Genomic DNA, 15,040 nt, shown 5'->3' with positions numbered 1-15,040 from the left:
TGATGGAAAATGAATCTGTGTGTAACAGGTGAAGGTGGTGAATGAGGCACGCTACAAGAAGGTCTTTGAGGAGATTGTGCGCATGATGGACAGGATGGAGAACGAATTCCTCCCGTCTCTGTCACTGACCGACAGAGAGGTGAGTAGACAGAACATGCACACGTACAGAGCCATGACTCTCATCGTATTGATTTCCTGTCCAGCATGTCCTCCCCACTGACATGTTGTTTCAGATCAATAATTCTCTGTTTTTGGCAGTAAGCAAGGGACATGGTCGTTTTGAATTGAATCAGGGACTTGTGACAGGCAATTTTTTTGGTCTGAATTTAAATCACTAAGAAAATTGATATAAGCCTGCCAAGATGCTTGAGTTACTTTGCACAGGTAGAATGACATGGGCATCTATTTGTATTTTAAACAATCTGCTTTGCATAGATCAATCAAATATTATTGCACTCTGGCTTACTGTGTGTCTGTCCTCCCAACATCTCTCTCTTTCTCTCGCTCCCTCTTCTCCCGTAGTTCACCTTTAAGGACGTCAAGTTCCGCCAGCTTCAGCGGGAGCGTTTTGTGATCTCCAACGACGGGCAGGTCCCCTGTCACTTTGCCTTCATTCCCAAGCTGAACGACTCCCAGTACTGCAAGAATTGGCTCCACGCCGAGCCCAGTGAAGGCTTCCTAGAGCCCAGTGAGTCCACTTCACTTTCAGCCATGGCACCTACCTTCCACAGTCAGTCACAGGCCCTGTCTGGTGGGGATACTTTCACAATGCATCCTTTACTCCTTCCTTGGTGGGATTTCACTGATCTGAGTGGATCTAAGGATTTACTGATCAATCAGTTGAATAATCTCCTAGAGGAGGGAGAAGGAAGGCCTGTCCAGATACGACCCCTCGCCTCTACTCCTTAAATACACTTTTGATACTTATGCAATATGTTGAAAGTCCTACCAAGCCTGTCAGAGGGCATGCTGCTACCATATTATTTATAGGCCTACCAATCAAATATTTTACATAGGGGTTGTTTTGCAACTGGACCGAAGAATGCATTTGTATAGTATCTATACTCTGTCATAACCCATTGTGTGCATGTATCTTTTGTTCCCAGTGTGGCTATCCCTCTTCAGTTATCATGCCACTAGAGCTTTGTTCTTGAGGCACCAAAACGAAAGAAAACCGATTGAAACAAGGATTTTGTTCAATAAGAAAAGCCCATGTCTACTTTCCATTGCAGAATGTTTTCCATCCTAAACCCTAATGAACACCTCCCCTCTTTGTCTCTCCCCACCAGATGAAACTTTAGAGATCTTCCTGGATGTGTATGTGAGCAAGGACTCGGTGACTCTGCTCAACTCAGGAGAGGACGCCATCGAGGATATTCTGGTGCTGCATCTGGACCGAGGCAAGGACTACTTCATCACCATCTCAGGCAACTACCTGCCCAGCTGCTTCGGTACCTCACTGGAGACCCTGTGCCGCATGAAGAAGCCCATCCGGGAGATCCCCATCACCAAGCTCATCGACCTGGTGAGTGGGACTAGTTAACGTGATAGCAAGCAGGAAGGAATACTTTCGAAGTAGGTTAGGATTGATGTATTAAAGAGATGTTAGTTAAATTATATACACACACAGTACCAGTCAATAGTTCAGACACAACCACTCATTCAAGGGTTTTTCTTTATTTTTACTACTAGATCAAATCTATGAAATAACACATATGAAATCATGTAGTAACCAAATAAGTGTTCAACAAATCAAAGTATATTTTAGGTTCTTCAATGTAGCCACCCTTTGCCTTGATGACAGCTTTGCGCACTCTTGGCATTCTCTCAACCAGCTTCATGAGGAATGCTTTTCCAACAGTCTTGAAGGAGTTCCCACATATGCCGAGCACTTGTTGGCTGTTTTTCCTTCACTCTGCGGTCCATCCCAAACCATCTCAATTGGGTTGAGGTCAGGTGATTGTGGAGGCCAGGTCATCTGATGCAGCACTCAATCACTCTCCTTCTTGGTCATATAGCTCTTACACAGCCCGGAGATGTGTTGGGTCATTGTCCTGTTGAAAAACAAATAATAGTCCCACTAAGCACAAACCAGATGGGATGGCGTATCGCTGCAGAGTGCTGTGGTAGCCATGCTGGTTAAGTGTGCCTTGAATTCTAAAAAAGCCAGACTTTGGTTTGCAACTACACATGGGGACAAAGATTGTACTTTTTGGAATATCCTCTGGTCTGATGAAACAAAAATAGAACTGTAATGGGCATCGTTAAGTTTTGAGGAAAAAGGGGGAGGCTTTCAAGCCGAAGAACACCATCCCAACCGTGAAGCTTGGGGGTGGCAGCATCATGTTGTGGGGGTGCTTTGCTGCAGGAGGAACTGGTGCACTTCACAAAATTGATGGGATCACGGGGGAGGAAAATTATGTGGATATATTGAAGCAACATCTCAAGACATCAGTCAGGGAGTTAAAGCTTGGTCGCAAATGGGTCTTCCAAATGGACAATGACCCCAAGCATACTTCCAAAGTTGTGGCAAAATGACTTAAAATGACTTGACTGCCCTTCATGTCTTAAAGTAATGATGGACTGTCGTTTCTCTTTGCTTATTTGAGCTCTTCTTGCCATAACATGGACTTGGTCTTTCACCAAATAGGACTGTCTTCTGTATACCAGTCCTACCTTTTCACAACCTCAAACGTTTGAGAGAATGCCAAGAGTGTGCAAAGGTGACTACTTTTAAGAATCTAAAATGTTATGACCCTTTTTTGGTTACTACATGATTCCATATGTGTTATTTCATAGTTTTGATGTCCTCGCTATTATTGTACAATGTAGAAAATAGTAAAAATAAAGAAAAACCCTTGAATGAGTAGGTGTGTCCAAACTTTTGACTGGTACTGTGTGTATTTTTAAATATTGTTATTTTTGTTTTCCCTTTATTTAACTAGCCAAGTCAGTTAAGAACCAATTGTTATTTACAATGGTGGCCTACCAAAAGTCAAAAGGCCTCCTGCGGGGACTGGGGATTGGATTGAAAAAAACACACATCACGAAGAGAGACACCACAGCACTACATAAAGAGAGACCTAAGATGACAACACAGCAATGCAACAATGCAACAGCTTATTTTTTTAAATATACAGTACTTCAGTCATTGAAGGAACTGAAGGCAGGAAGTTGTTTTTTCTTCATGACACTTTTGGCAAAGAGATTCTGCTAAAGTTGTTTTCCCTAACCCTAAACCATCAAACGGGTAAGACATGAAAAGCAGCCAACACTGCAGCAGGCCTCAAAGGTTGGTGTTGAAGAGCACATAGATTTGCTCTTGATCGTCCTCCATTGGCCCCTCCTTTATTTGTTCAAAAAGCCTGTTCAGAAAGTGATATCTGGCAGGGACACGTGAAGGCCTGTTTGTCCACTCCTTTAAGGGATTGTAAAGAGTCTCCACTATGGCTGTTGCGGTGACCGTATTACCGCCACACCAGCGGTCATGAAGGCAGTCAAATTCCACATGAGAGCTCATGTTGCGCAACATTTCTATTGGCTTCGCAATTGCACGAGAAAACAGTGATGGTCTCTACTAAAAAGAGGAGGATCCCATCAGCTTTCTATAGGCTAGGCTTACTATATTTATTTCTCAACTTTCATAATATTAAGCACATTGCTTATCTTTTACAACAGGAGTATAGCCTACCTGGGTGGCATGAAAATGAACCACAGGAAAAGCGTCCTCCATTCGCTATTTAAGTGAATAGATGGCATGTATTTTTTCACACTGCCCCTATTTCAATACAGGTGCATGATAATGGTCCATTCTAAATCAAAACAAATTTCACACACATATTATTTAGTAAATGTAAAGACGAGATTCAATTAAGAATAGTCTGATGGGTGACAATATTAGCCTGAATTATATATTATCACCTGTGAATGATGCCCAGCATAAGAAACAATGCCTTTAAAAAATAAAAACATTTTCTAATCTTAGTCGGACACCTCATGTAACCTAGCCCATAGTTTATGTTTTGCTAAGGTTTGTAATCATAACTAAAGTCGCCAAATAACTTCTTAAAATGAAGCACATTAATCCACTTTACAAGGGGTGTAGAGCCTAACTGGCATACATAAGCAGCGCGTGAGTTTCAAGTTTGGGGAAGATAATTTTATAATAAAAGCATTACATGCATAATCACAATTGTGGTCACTTTTAATAATGGTGTTTTCCTGTTTAATAAAACATTTGCACTTATAGCCTACTGCAATGTGCACATTGCTGCGCTTATAATGTGAAGAAATAGCCTAATTTATCAACATTTTAAGCTAAATGTTCTGCTCCATTTTGTCAGCCAAAATGGCAAGAAAAAGGTTTTTGGATATTAGTGGTTGTATTAATTTGGGATCTATTGCATCCCACAACTGTTCCAGACTGTTTTGGAATATTTATTTCTCGCACAGAATAGAATAGGTTGACTATTGTACTATGGGGGATAGTAGATTGACATAAGCTAGTGCTTTTGCTGTTCGGTAGGCCTACACATCTTGTTTGCTGATGAAAAGTCAATGGGGACAATTCTTCCAATATCTTTTATATGCACCTCGGAATTGGATAAGGACGCGCGCAGTTGCATCCCAGATGTCCGTCTTCACTGGTAGCCTGTGAGAAAGATCCGATCACGTGATGGAGAGCCATGTGAGTAAGAGGTGCTTCGGAGCGCACAGGACTCCGGGAGAAGGGCACAACACAGCACTCCGGGTCAAGGGCACAACAGCCACTGGCCGCAAAAGGCATGGATTTTTTAGGGTACATTACGGCCACACAAAGGGGAGGCCGCCGTGAAGTTCAAGGCATTATCAAGTGCTTGTCAAATTGTGAATGAGATACTGATGAAGTGTGTACAGCCTGCACAAAAAAACTAAGCAGAGTTCATGCCTTTCAAGCAACTTTTTTCAAATCATCATTAGAGTCGCATCATGCAGCCTTACAATGTATTAAAAATCAAAACATATAGCCCAACGTTTGTAGAACAACTAAAGTTGCATAAATAACTCTAAATTAAGCATATAGGAGTACCTATTTCTTTGTTAACCGCTCAATACAGAATAGCCGCACACCCTCAAATCGTTTCTATTTTATTCAGCTTTGTTCAATTGTATTCTTCATAATATAAAATAATGCCATGGAATTCTAAGCAATTGTGGTCTACTAAATGAACTAGTGTAGCCCAAATCCATTTGGCATAGCCAGATCAGGACCTAACATAAAGACAACTCAGAGTATGCTATTCTGTTCCTTTGAAATAGACTGCATTTTCTTTTTATCATGCTTCTTTAGACCTGTCTAAAATATATAATGGATTTATTGTGAAGGTGTAGGCTATATTACATGGATTTTTTAGACTTTTAAATTGTAGATGTTCCAAAGGTCTGCATGTAGCTTTTCCTGGCTTCCACGTGTTTATTTTAATTAACGGTCAATTGCCATGAGACCAACAGTTATTTGCTTGACATCACCGGCTGACAAAATTTAGTGACCGCCACAGCCCTAATCTCCATAGTATGTCGAGTGCAGCGAGAATGTTTCAACCTGTGCCATTGTTTAGAATCTCCAAGGGAATAAGGAAGTGGCACATGGTGTGTACAAATGTCAGAAGGGCTTTCCTGAAATGCTGGGATCATTGACTAAAAGTCTAGGGATAGCCTGTCCATGCATTTATATCTATATCCACCTTGGCCACTAGTGTTAGATGTGTATGCTATGTTTATATGATCCATTGCATTTCAAGTGATCTCTTGCTTCCACTGTTACTTTTCTACTGTCATTCTTTGCATGGATTACTTTTGGGTGAAATCATTCATTTTTAAAGGCGCAATCTGTAACTTCTTAAACCCCTGTAATGCTCAAGGAGTCAATGTACAAACAAAAACACACACAAAACAAAACTCAATTTAGGCCAATCAGTGCTCGATACACTCACAAAGACCCTTTCCCCCAATCCTGCCGGCCTGGGACAATACTTTAAAAAAACAAAGTAACCTACAGATTGCACCTTTCAAACAGCATGTCATTATCTTACTCCCTTACTCCTCTGTGGTTACGCTTTATGTCCTATCTACAGTATCTTCTCTGTTCTCTATTTCTCTTTCCTCATTGCGTTGATCATTCCTTTCCAACTCTTCACTGCTGTGCTGGTGGCTGCTGGGTGCTCAGGGAGAGGACAGCTACATGGAAAAGGTAAAGTCAACATGGTGTGCCCATTTATAGAAATATATAATGTTTGGAATCCTTCTATTTCTATGGTGTCCCACTATGGGACTGTCCACTGTAACACCGAACCCAAACGGTGTTTTGTGCGCCATGGTGCATACATGTATTTTGTCCCCCTACACCAAACGCGATCACGACACGCAGGTTAAAATATCAAAACAAACTCTGAACCAATTGCATTAATTTTTGGACAGGTCGAAAAGCATTAAACATTTCTGGCAGTTTTAGCTTGCACTTGCTAGCAAATTTTTCCTATTTAGCTAGCTTGCTGTTGCTAGCTAATTTGTCCTGGGATATAAACATTGAGTTGTTATTTTACCTGAAATGCACAAGGTCTTCTACTCTGACAATTAATCCACACATAAAATGGTCAACTGAATCGTTTCTAGTCATCTCTCCTCCTTCCAAGCTTTTTCATCTTTGAACTTATATGGTGATTGGTAAACTTTCATAGTTTTACTACGACGACCGACAACACAGTTAGTCTTTCAATCACCCACTTGGGTATAACCAATGAGGAGATGGCGCGTGGGTACCTGCTTCTATAAACCAATGAGGAGATGGGAGAGGCAGGACGATCTGCGTCAGAAATAGAACTCACTTCTATTTTAGCCCTTGGCAACGCAGACACAAGCAGTGTGGGTGCAATAATTGAATAACAGATTTCTACATTTATTTTGCAACACTCGCTCATGCGACGCGAGCTGTGTAGTCAGGGGATAAGGCTAGTCTGTTGCCCCGCTGTTGGTCAGCGGAATAGGCAACCCAGGTTCTAGTCTAGTAATGTTGCTTTCCAGATTTGACATAAAAACACCTTTAGATTAACCAAATATACAGTACCTCATGTTCTGAATTAGGGAAGGACATTGGTTCAGACAGGACCATGATCAAATATTCTGTTTTGGGATCCAATACTAAAGGCTTAATTTACTACAGCTCTAGACGCATTGGTTGCATGTCCGTCTCTGCTATAGCAGTACTAGCTGTAAGTGCTGAGCAATTAGTTGAATTGTGATATTTTTCCGTTTTTTAAAACAACTCATTGACTGTTGTTGGTTCAATTATTTGAATTCCTTTTTTGCTGTGTGATCGCCATGTGCAGGTTCTCTAGAGAGAAATCCGATCAAGCCCCAACTGTGTGATATATATATATATATAGTAGGGCGTTTTAGTTTCCAGCAGGCCAATATTCTGTTTTGTCAGACAGCATAGGCAGCTGCTCTATAGAGATGATCACCTGAAATGAAATAATAAAGTCATCAACTAGGCCAAAAACTAATGTAATATACACAACTGAAATATTCGATTGAAGTAATGTGAATAAATTGTGGTTAATAAGTGATAAGCAGTAATGGGCAGTCACTACCATCGTGGGACTTTTTACTCTCTGTTACTGCATTCAACCCACATAATGCGTATTGCATTTAATGTCTACAAAAATATTTGAAATCGCAAAAAAAAAAAAGTTATTTAAAAAAATATATATAGTTGACCTAAAGACCTAATCTCTCAGTACTACTAGCTGTACTAGTCTTCAATCTGAGATATTGGTGTTCCGCATAAGACCGTCATGAAATGTGCATATAATATGCTTTAAATATTTCAAATTATGCAAGCACTGGTTGAGATTGATAACCCTAAGGCAGTGATAGACCAGAGAGTAGAGCAGGGCGATATGTCCTAAAAATCATATTGTTTTTTTTCTTCAAATACATCTCTATTAAATTTGTTTAAAAAAAACAAACATTTTCTCTAAGCTTTGTTGTACAGTTAAATGTCAAATACATTGCATTTCAAGCAGTCAGCAATAATCTAATGAATTCAGGGTGTGTGAAATTAGGCTTAAAGCCCCACTGATAATGTAATTATTTATTCTAAATAGTTTATCCAGCTTTTTTGCCAACGTCTCTTGATATGGCTTTCAAGTCTATGAAAATGCCCTCGTTATACATTTAACCAGAACCATTCACAATACACATTCACTAATAATGACCAATTTATTGTAGCAGGCATTAGAGAAAATGAACACAGGTCTCCACAGCAATCTCTCAAGCACAAGCCCACATGCTAGTGAGTAGCCAGCTAATCTTTATATTTCAAGTTTGGCCAACTTGGATATGTTTTGTAGCTAACACGGCAGAACAGTTTAATTGTTATGAAGACTACCTTCTATGCGTCTCCAACTGTTTGAACAGCATGCCAGCCTCTTCACTTTGTTCAGATGTTGAAATCAAGTAACCTACCGTATTTCTCCGATTGATAATAAGTGGTCAATTCCTAATATAGCTATATTTTATGCTTATTGGACATTTTATAAAAGACTAGACAGCTGAGTCGTTGAGACAGGTTAACTTCTACTATTACAGTAAAATGGTTCAATGTGTTTGGGTGTCCATATGACCGATTCTGTTGGACCAAACCTCAAATGCAAATAGAGAGGAAGAAGTGATCTCTCAACTTTGTTGGTGTTAGGTTCAGGGGCTTGTGTGTGTGTGAACAGAGGAAGAGGCGAAGCGAGAGGTTTTGCTCTCGTTAAAATCTGTCCAATGCATTTCTATGGTTTTATTTTGGACCTAAGCTTGTCGCCTGCCTTCCCGCCTTTGGGACAACAACATCTATTGTTAGGCTGGAGTCATGAGCATCTTGTCATTATATTTAGATCTCTAGTGTAAATGGTAAGGTGCAAAGAAGGAGCGATACAGGCATTTAGAATATCGTGCAAAAACATATTAATTTGATGAATTCAAATGTATTCGATATATCGCCCAGCCCTACAAGAGAGGAGCCTGGTTTTCACACTTGCGTGCGTGTGTGATCATAGAAGTGACACCACATGTACCACCGCAGTACACACGCATCACAACCGTCCCTCTACACACACATACAGTCCTTTTTCCGCACACCCAAGCTCATTTCACAGCAGGTCACCCTACAGTGCACAGGCCTTCACACACATGATTAAGGCTAATGAGAGTTTAGGGAGAAGCAGAGGGGGCCTGTGCTCAGTTAAGCAGCATCAACTTCACCCATATAAAGCCTGATGTTAATCCCATCTTCACCTTCCGTATCTGAGCAGCTCACCGGCCAGTGAAACTGAATCACTGCATGGCTAAACCCACTACAGATGGCACCATAAATATGTAACTGCCAAAATAAAGGAAACACCAACATAGTGTTTTAATAGGGCGTTGGGCCCTACTGCAAGCCACCAGAACAACGTCAATGTGCCTTGGCATATATTATGCAAGTGTCTGGAACCCTATTGGAGGGATTCAACACCATTATTCTACAATAAATTCCATAATTGGTGGAAAACGATGTCTCAGTCGCCACTCCAGAATCTCCCGTAAGTGTTCAATTGAGTTGGGATCTGGTGACTGAGAGACACACACATATCCTTTAAACCCCCTATGCTCCTTTTGAGACCCCTCTTCGAAGTCACTGAGATCCTTCTTCTAACCATGGAAGGCAAAATAATGTGCAACTGGGCATTTTTATACATGACCCTAAGCATGATGGGATGTTAGTTGCTAATTAACTCAGGAACTACCAGTAGTGGTGCGTGGGATCAATCACTGGTCAAGCCAAGACGGTAATAAAAGCTGTATTACAACCTATGATAATTGCGTTGCATGCTTTATAACCCATTCATTCATACGCCACTGTGATATACAGTAGAATAAGACCGAGACAACAAAAAGACAAGTCGCACAGAGGTAGAATAAATTCAACTACACAGTCGTTTGTTTCATGACAAAACTGGAGAGCAACATCTGTCCGGTGAAGTCCACAAAGCAAATATTAGATGTAACAGACCTGCAGCATGGTCCAGCAAGTTAATGTTTCCTACAGGTTACTGAACAACTACTGATTTAGAACCATGGAGTTACTGCAGGTTAGCACAAAGACAACAGGAGCCCTGCCTCTGCTATTCCAGCACCATTTACACTTAAAAATCATCAAATCAACTAGGCTTTAATACAGTGAAAACTAACTTAAAGATATCAAAAACTATTTAGTCCAATCAATGTTGCTAAATGTAATGTGGCTGTCCATGGAACTGATTTCTGTGTTTATTTGTGTGTGTGCGCATGCCCAAGTAAAACATTTTTTGAACTCGCCCTACTTGTAGACAAGTTGAACGCCAATGCCATCCTCTTTCATGTTCTATGGTTTATGGATTTTAGTTTTTGTTGTCATAGGCTACCTAGCTAAAAATGCTTGCTAGCCTAACGTCCTCGCATAGGCAACAATGGACCAGCTAAGTTAGCTAGCTAGTTAACGTGTTATGGTGGGCCAGCAGCATACTGCCCTGCTTCCCACGTCTGGCTTTCTTTTGAAGCTAAGCACGGTTGGCCCTGGTCGGTCACTAGGTGGGAGACCAGATGCTGCTGGAAGTGGTGTTGGAAGGTCATTAAGAGGCACTCTTTCCTCTGGTCTAAAATAACATCCCAATGCCCCAGGGCAGTGGTTGTGGACATTACCCTGTGTAGGGTGCTCTCTTTTGGATGGGACTTTAAATGGGTGTCCTGACTCTCTGTGGTCACTAAAGGTCCCATGGCACTTATCGTAAGAGTAGGGGTGTGAACCCCGGTTTCCTGGCTAAATTCCCAATATGGCCCTCATACCATCATGGCCACCTAATAATCCCTCCAATTTTTTACAAGTTATTATTTATTTTTTTGTTTCCTGACCTCAAAATTGGTCTCCTGATGTGGTTTAAGCATTTTTGTTAATTTAGAACATCCAGTTTTTTGATAGTGAAAACCAGAAACCAAGAACAATAAAACAGAATTTACCAAAATATAAAAAGGGCTCTTGAACTGTGGAGTGACTTAAAAATCTCTAACAAAAACACCCCTTTTGAGATTGCGCCGTTATTGAAGTTGTTTGTGGTGACGAGGGGTGTTTGTACAAAACAAATTATTCAGCAATTGGATCGTCTCCTATCCAATCTTCGTATCCGATCCAATGAGGAATTGTCAAACTGCCAGTTTACCCATGTGTGTTTGGTCTCTGGCCCAACCCATCGGTGTCTACCAATAAGATGGCCCCGAATGTGTTCGCATTCGGTAAAGGCTTGGGGAGGTACTCCGATCCAGACTAATTACAGTGAAGAAACTAACGTCCGTGGTGTGGCGTAGCGTTTGGATGGAGCAAGGAGTCTGGGTATCCCGAGAAATAGGGTATTTGCTCAGCCCTCAAATGAAATATAACATTTAAGTAATGTGAGCATCATCTGCTTTCCCAGGCCAGTGTTCTTTTCAGTCAGGTCAGTAGCATTCAGTTGTCACTGACCAGAATGTCAAGCCCTGCAATGGCATGTTACTTTAAAAGATGGCTCGTCTTTTAGCCTGGTTCTATGGAATGAAGGTACATTATGGGACACTGTTCAGGTAAAAACATTGGTGCGACCAAATCAATTGCTGGTGCCATCAACTGAAAAAATTGGTAGCACCAGTGGAACCCCCCCAATCAACATCCAGGGCCTGATGTATTTGAGTTCTGTAAAAGCCTTTTTCTGGTCATCTAACCATAGCCTAGGCTACATCTCTTGTAGAAGCTGCACTCCTAGACGTTTAACAGTAACACTTTGAGAGGCTCTCTAGCTCTTGATGTTGTATATGGCTCTGTAGGCTATCACTGTGTCCCATTCGTGTGTGTGTGACCCCCCCATTGCCAGTGGTTATTTTTGGCCCGACTCTCCCTAGTTCTCAGGGATCCATTTGCAGCTAGACACAAAACAATGTGATCCGCTTCCAGTCAGATGGCTCTCCTACAAGCCGACCCGACATCCAACCCTTGCGTTAATCCGCTCTATGTTCCCTATACCTATAATGGCAGGCAATGTGCCATGTGGGATCATCTTTGGAATGGAATCAACATTTTGATAAATGGGATACTTTTAAAATGTCTAAGGATGAATCTAACCAAATCCTCCCTAGGGAATTAAGCAGTTCATAAGTTTATGAATCGACCGGGTAAAGCTGGTCTCAGTCACATTACTAACAGAGACTTTGTGTCAGAATCTGGTATGCTTATGCTCTGACGACCAGTCTTTTTTGGCCTGAAAGTTGCGCTGAAATGCCAACTATTTTCTTCAGTATACTGTGAGTGTGTGTGTTGTCCTTATGGTATAGTATTCCATTGACATGCTGTGGTTGTGTGTGTTCTCTCGGTCTAGTATTTATGTTTCTGACATCTTGTGGTGTTCTCAGTATATTATCTATGTTTCTGACAACCTATGGTGTTCTCTCAGTATATTATCTATGTTTCTGACATCTTATGGTGTTCTCTCAGTATAATATCTATGTTTCTGACATCTTGTGATGTTCTCTCAGTATAGTATCTATGTTTCTGACATCTTATGGTGTTCTCTCAGTATAGTATATATGTTTCTGACAACCTATGGTGTTCTCTCAGTATATTATCTATGTTTCTGACATCTTATGGTGTTCTCTCAGTATAATATCTATGTTTCTGACATCTTGTGATGTTCTCTCAGTATAGTATCTATGTTTCTGACATCTTATGGTGTTCTCAGTATATTATCTATGTTTCTGACATCTTGTGATGTTCTCTCAGTATAGTATATATGTTTCTGACATCTTATGGTGTTCTCTCAGTATAGTATATATGTTTCTGACTTCTTGTGGTGTTCACTCAGTATAGTATATATGTTTCTGACATCTTATGGTGTTCTCTCAGTATAGTATATAGGTTTCTGACATCTTATGGTGTTCTCTCAGTATAGTATATATGTTTCTGACATCTAGCGGGGGGCTCTCAGTATATTATGTATGTTTCTGACGGTGTTCTCTCAGTATACTATATGTTTCTGACATCTTATGGTGTTCTCTCAGTATAGTATATAGGTTTCTGACATCTTATGGTGTTCTCTCAGTATAGTATATATGTTTCTGACTTCTTGTGGTGTTCTCTCAGTATAGTATATATGTTTCTGACATCTTATGGTGTTCTCTCAGTATAGTATATAGGTTTCTGACATCTTATGGTGTTCTCTCAGTATAGTATATATGTTTCTGACATCTAGCGGGGGGGCTCTCAGTATATTATCTATGTTTCTGACATCTTGTGGTTGTGTGTGTTACTTCAGGAGAAGTCTAAGATGAGCTTCCTTATGGTGGACAGTGCTGGTACGGAGGACAAGCCTTTAAAAATCCCCAAGGAGGTGTGGCTGCTGGTGAACCACCTCTTTACCAAGTCCTGCCAACAGGTGAGAGGATAGTAAGGGATTCCGTCTGGAATCCAAACGGAATATCACTCCATTTCACTATTGTCACGTCAATGATTCTGTTTGGATGGAGCGAAACAGCACAACATTTTGTTTTTGTATTCCAGGCTAACCTTTCCAAGCACTATTCTAGACTTAGCGTCTCAGCCTCTAAATTGTCTTCTAACCTACCCTTATTCCAAGGAAAAACAAAATGGCAGTAAACTCCTTACCATTATTCCAGGAGGACCTGTTCCAGACTCCGGGCCTGCAGGAGGAGCTGCAGAGTATCATTGATTGCCTGGACACCAGCATTCCTGACTCCATCCGTATCCTTTGCTCATATGTCCCAAGTCATTCCAAACCCTTTGGCCCAGATCCACTAGTAGGCCCAGCCCTGTAACGGGAGACTGTGACTGAGATGCCACACAGCTATATGGGTCACTGTGATAAAGCAGCTGCTATACACAGACTGCTGCCAATGTGCATGGGGTGGTAGTATTAGGAGATGCTACATTCATGACATATGCTACGTAGATTTGCCATGTGAATGAAAAATTATGTGTGTGGTTTTTGGGTTTTTTATGGTGTGCAATTCTCCCTATCATCAGTGTTCCTGCCCATACGTGCGCACACACACACACACACAACCAGTGTGTTTGAGAGGATCAGTTTGAGCAAAGAGAGGCACAAGATTGCTATTCTTCATCACATAATGGGTAACCATTTCGAGGGTGATTCTGCACAGCAATGTGGTTCAAACACGCACACTGACCCTCGGGCCCCAAATCTGTGTGTTATTCCCCGACTGTGTGTGTGTCAGCTGGTTGTAACCACTCTGTGGCCGAGGCCCTGCTGATATTTCTGGAAGCTCTGCCTGAGCCAGTGGTGTGTTACGAGCTCTACCAGCGCAGCCTGGACTGCTCCCACGACAGCCGCCTCTGCAAACAGGTGCATTGTGTACATATTTCCACAGAAAAATGTATGTGTTTGATACCATATGAATCGTAATGGATACAAGTAGGAGTCATTGACTTCTATTGAATCGTTAAAAGCTCATATGGTCATTGCACACCATGAGACATAGTTTGTCATCGATGTTCTAGAAGGGTCTGGTTGGGGTTCTCATTTGTCTTTTCTCTGGGCTGTTTTGACAGTTGATCTCCCAGCTGCCCCGGGCTCACCGCAACGTGTTCCGCTACCTGATGGCCTTCCTCAAGGAGCTGCTGAAATACGCCCACAACAACAACCTCACTGCCAACCTCATAGGTCAGTTCCCCATGGCCACATTCTCTCACAATCGCTTTCTGAGGTTGAGTTCACTAGGGTACAATGTAGGAAAACATTTAACAACAGAATGCAAATATCAGTGTTCTTATTGGACATGTTCAGGTAGAATAGTTTGTCCCCACTTGACTCCATTTCAACATGTATCCTCTCTACTGAACACAACCCAAATTCAGGGTCAATACCACTTCAATTCTGGAAATAAAATTCTCAAGTTTAGAATTGAAAAGAAATATTCAGGAACTGGAATTCACTGA

The 15,040-nt window shown here is 41.3% G+C and overlaps 1 protein-coding gene across 8 annotated transcripts in view; it reads left to right on the top strand.

Moving 5' to 3' along the window:
* ocrl (OCRL inositol polyphosphate-5-phosphatase) overlaps positions 1-15,040 on the top strand; it is a 39,913-nt gene that overhangs the window by 21,734 nt on the left and 3,139 nt on the right. For 6 of the 8 annotated variants that reach the window (XM_052488455.1, XM_052488454.1, XM_052488456.1 and 3 more), the window contains exons 15-22: positions 29-139; positions 523-688; positions 1,290-1,525; positions 6,206-6,229; positions 13,380-13,499; positions 13,741-13,825; positions 14,320-14,447; positions 14,654-14,765. In XM_052488455.1, coding sequence (XP_052344415.1) covers positions 29-139; positions 523-688; positions 1,290-1,525; positions 6,206-6,229; positions 13,380-13,499; positions 13,741-13,825; positions 14,320-14,447; positions 14,654-14,765 — 982 coding nt within the window. Of the gene's footprint in view, positions 1-28; positions 140-522; positions 689-1,289; positions 1,526-2,945; positions 4,330-6,205; positions 6,230-13,379; positions 13,500-13,740; positions 13,826-14,319; positions 14,448-14,653; positions 14,766-15,040 lie in introns of those variants that run through there. The other 2 variants (XM_035744685.2, XM_052488458.1) reach the window with 2 other exon arrangements.

Source organism: Oncorhynchus keta, chromosome 30 (genome assembly GCF_023373465.1).
Source record: "Oncorhynchus keta strain PuntledgeMale-10-30-2019 chromosome 30, Oket_V2, whole genome shotgun sequence".
Lineage (NCBI taxonomy): Eukaryota > Metazoa > Chordata > Actinopteri > Salmoniformes > Salmonidae > Oncorhynchus > Oncorhynchus keta.
Note: the sequence above shows the minus strand (reverse complement) of the source record. Positions and strands in the feature narration are given on the sequence as shown.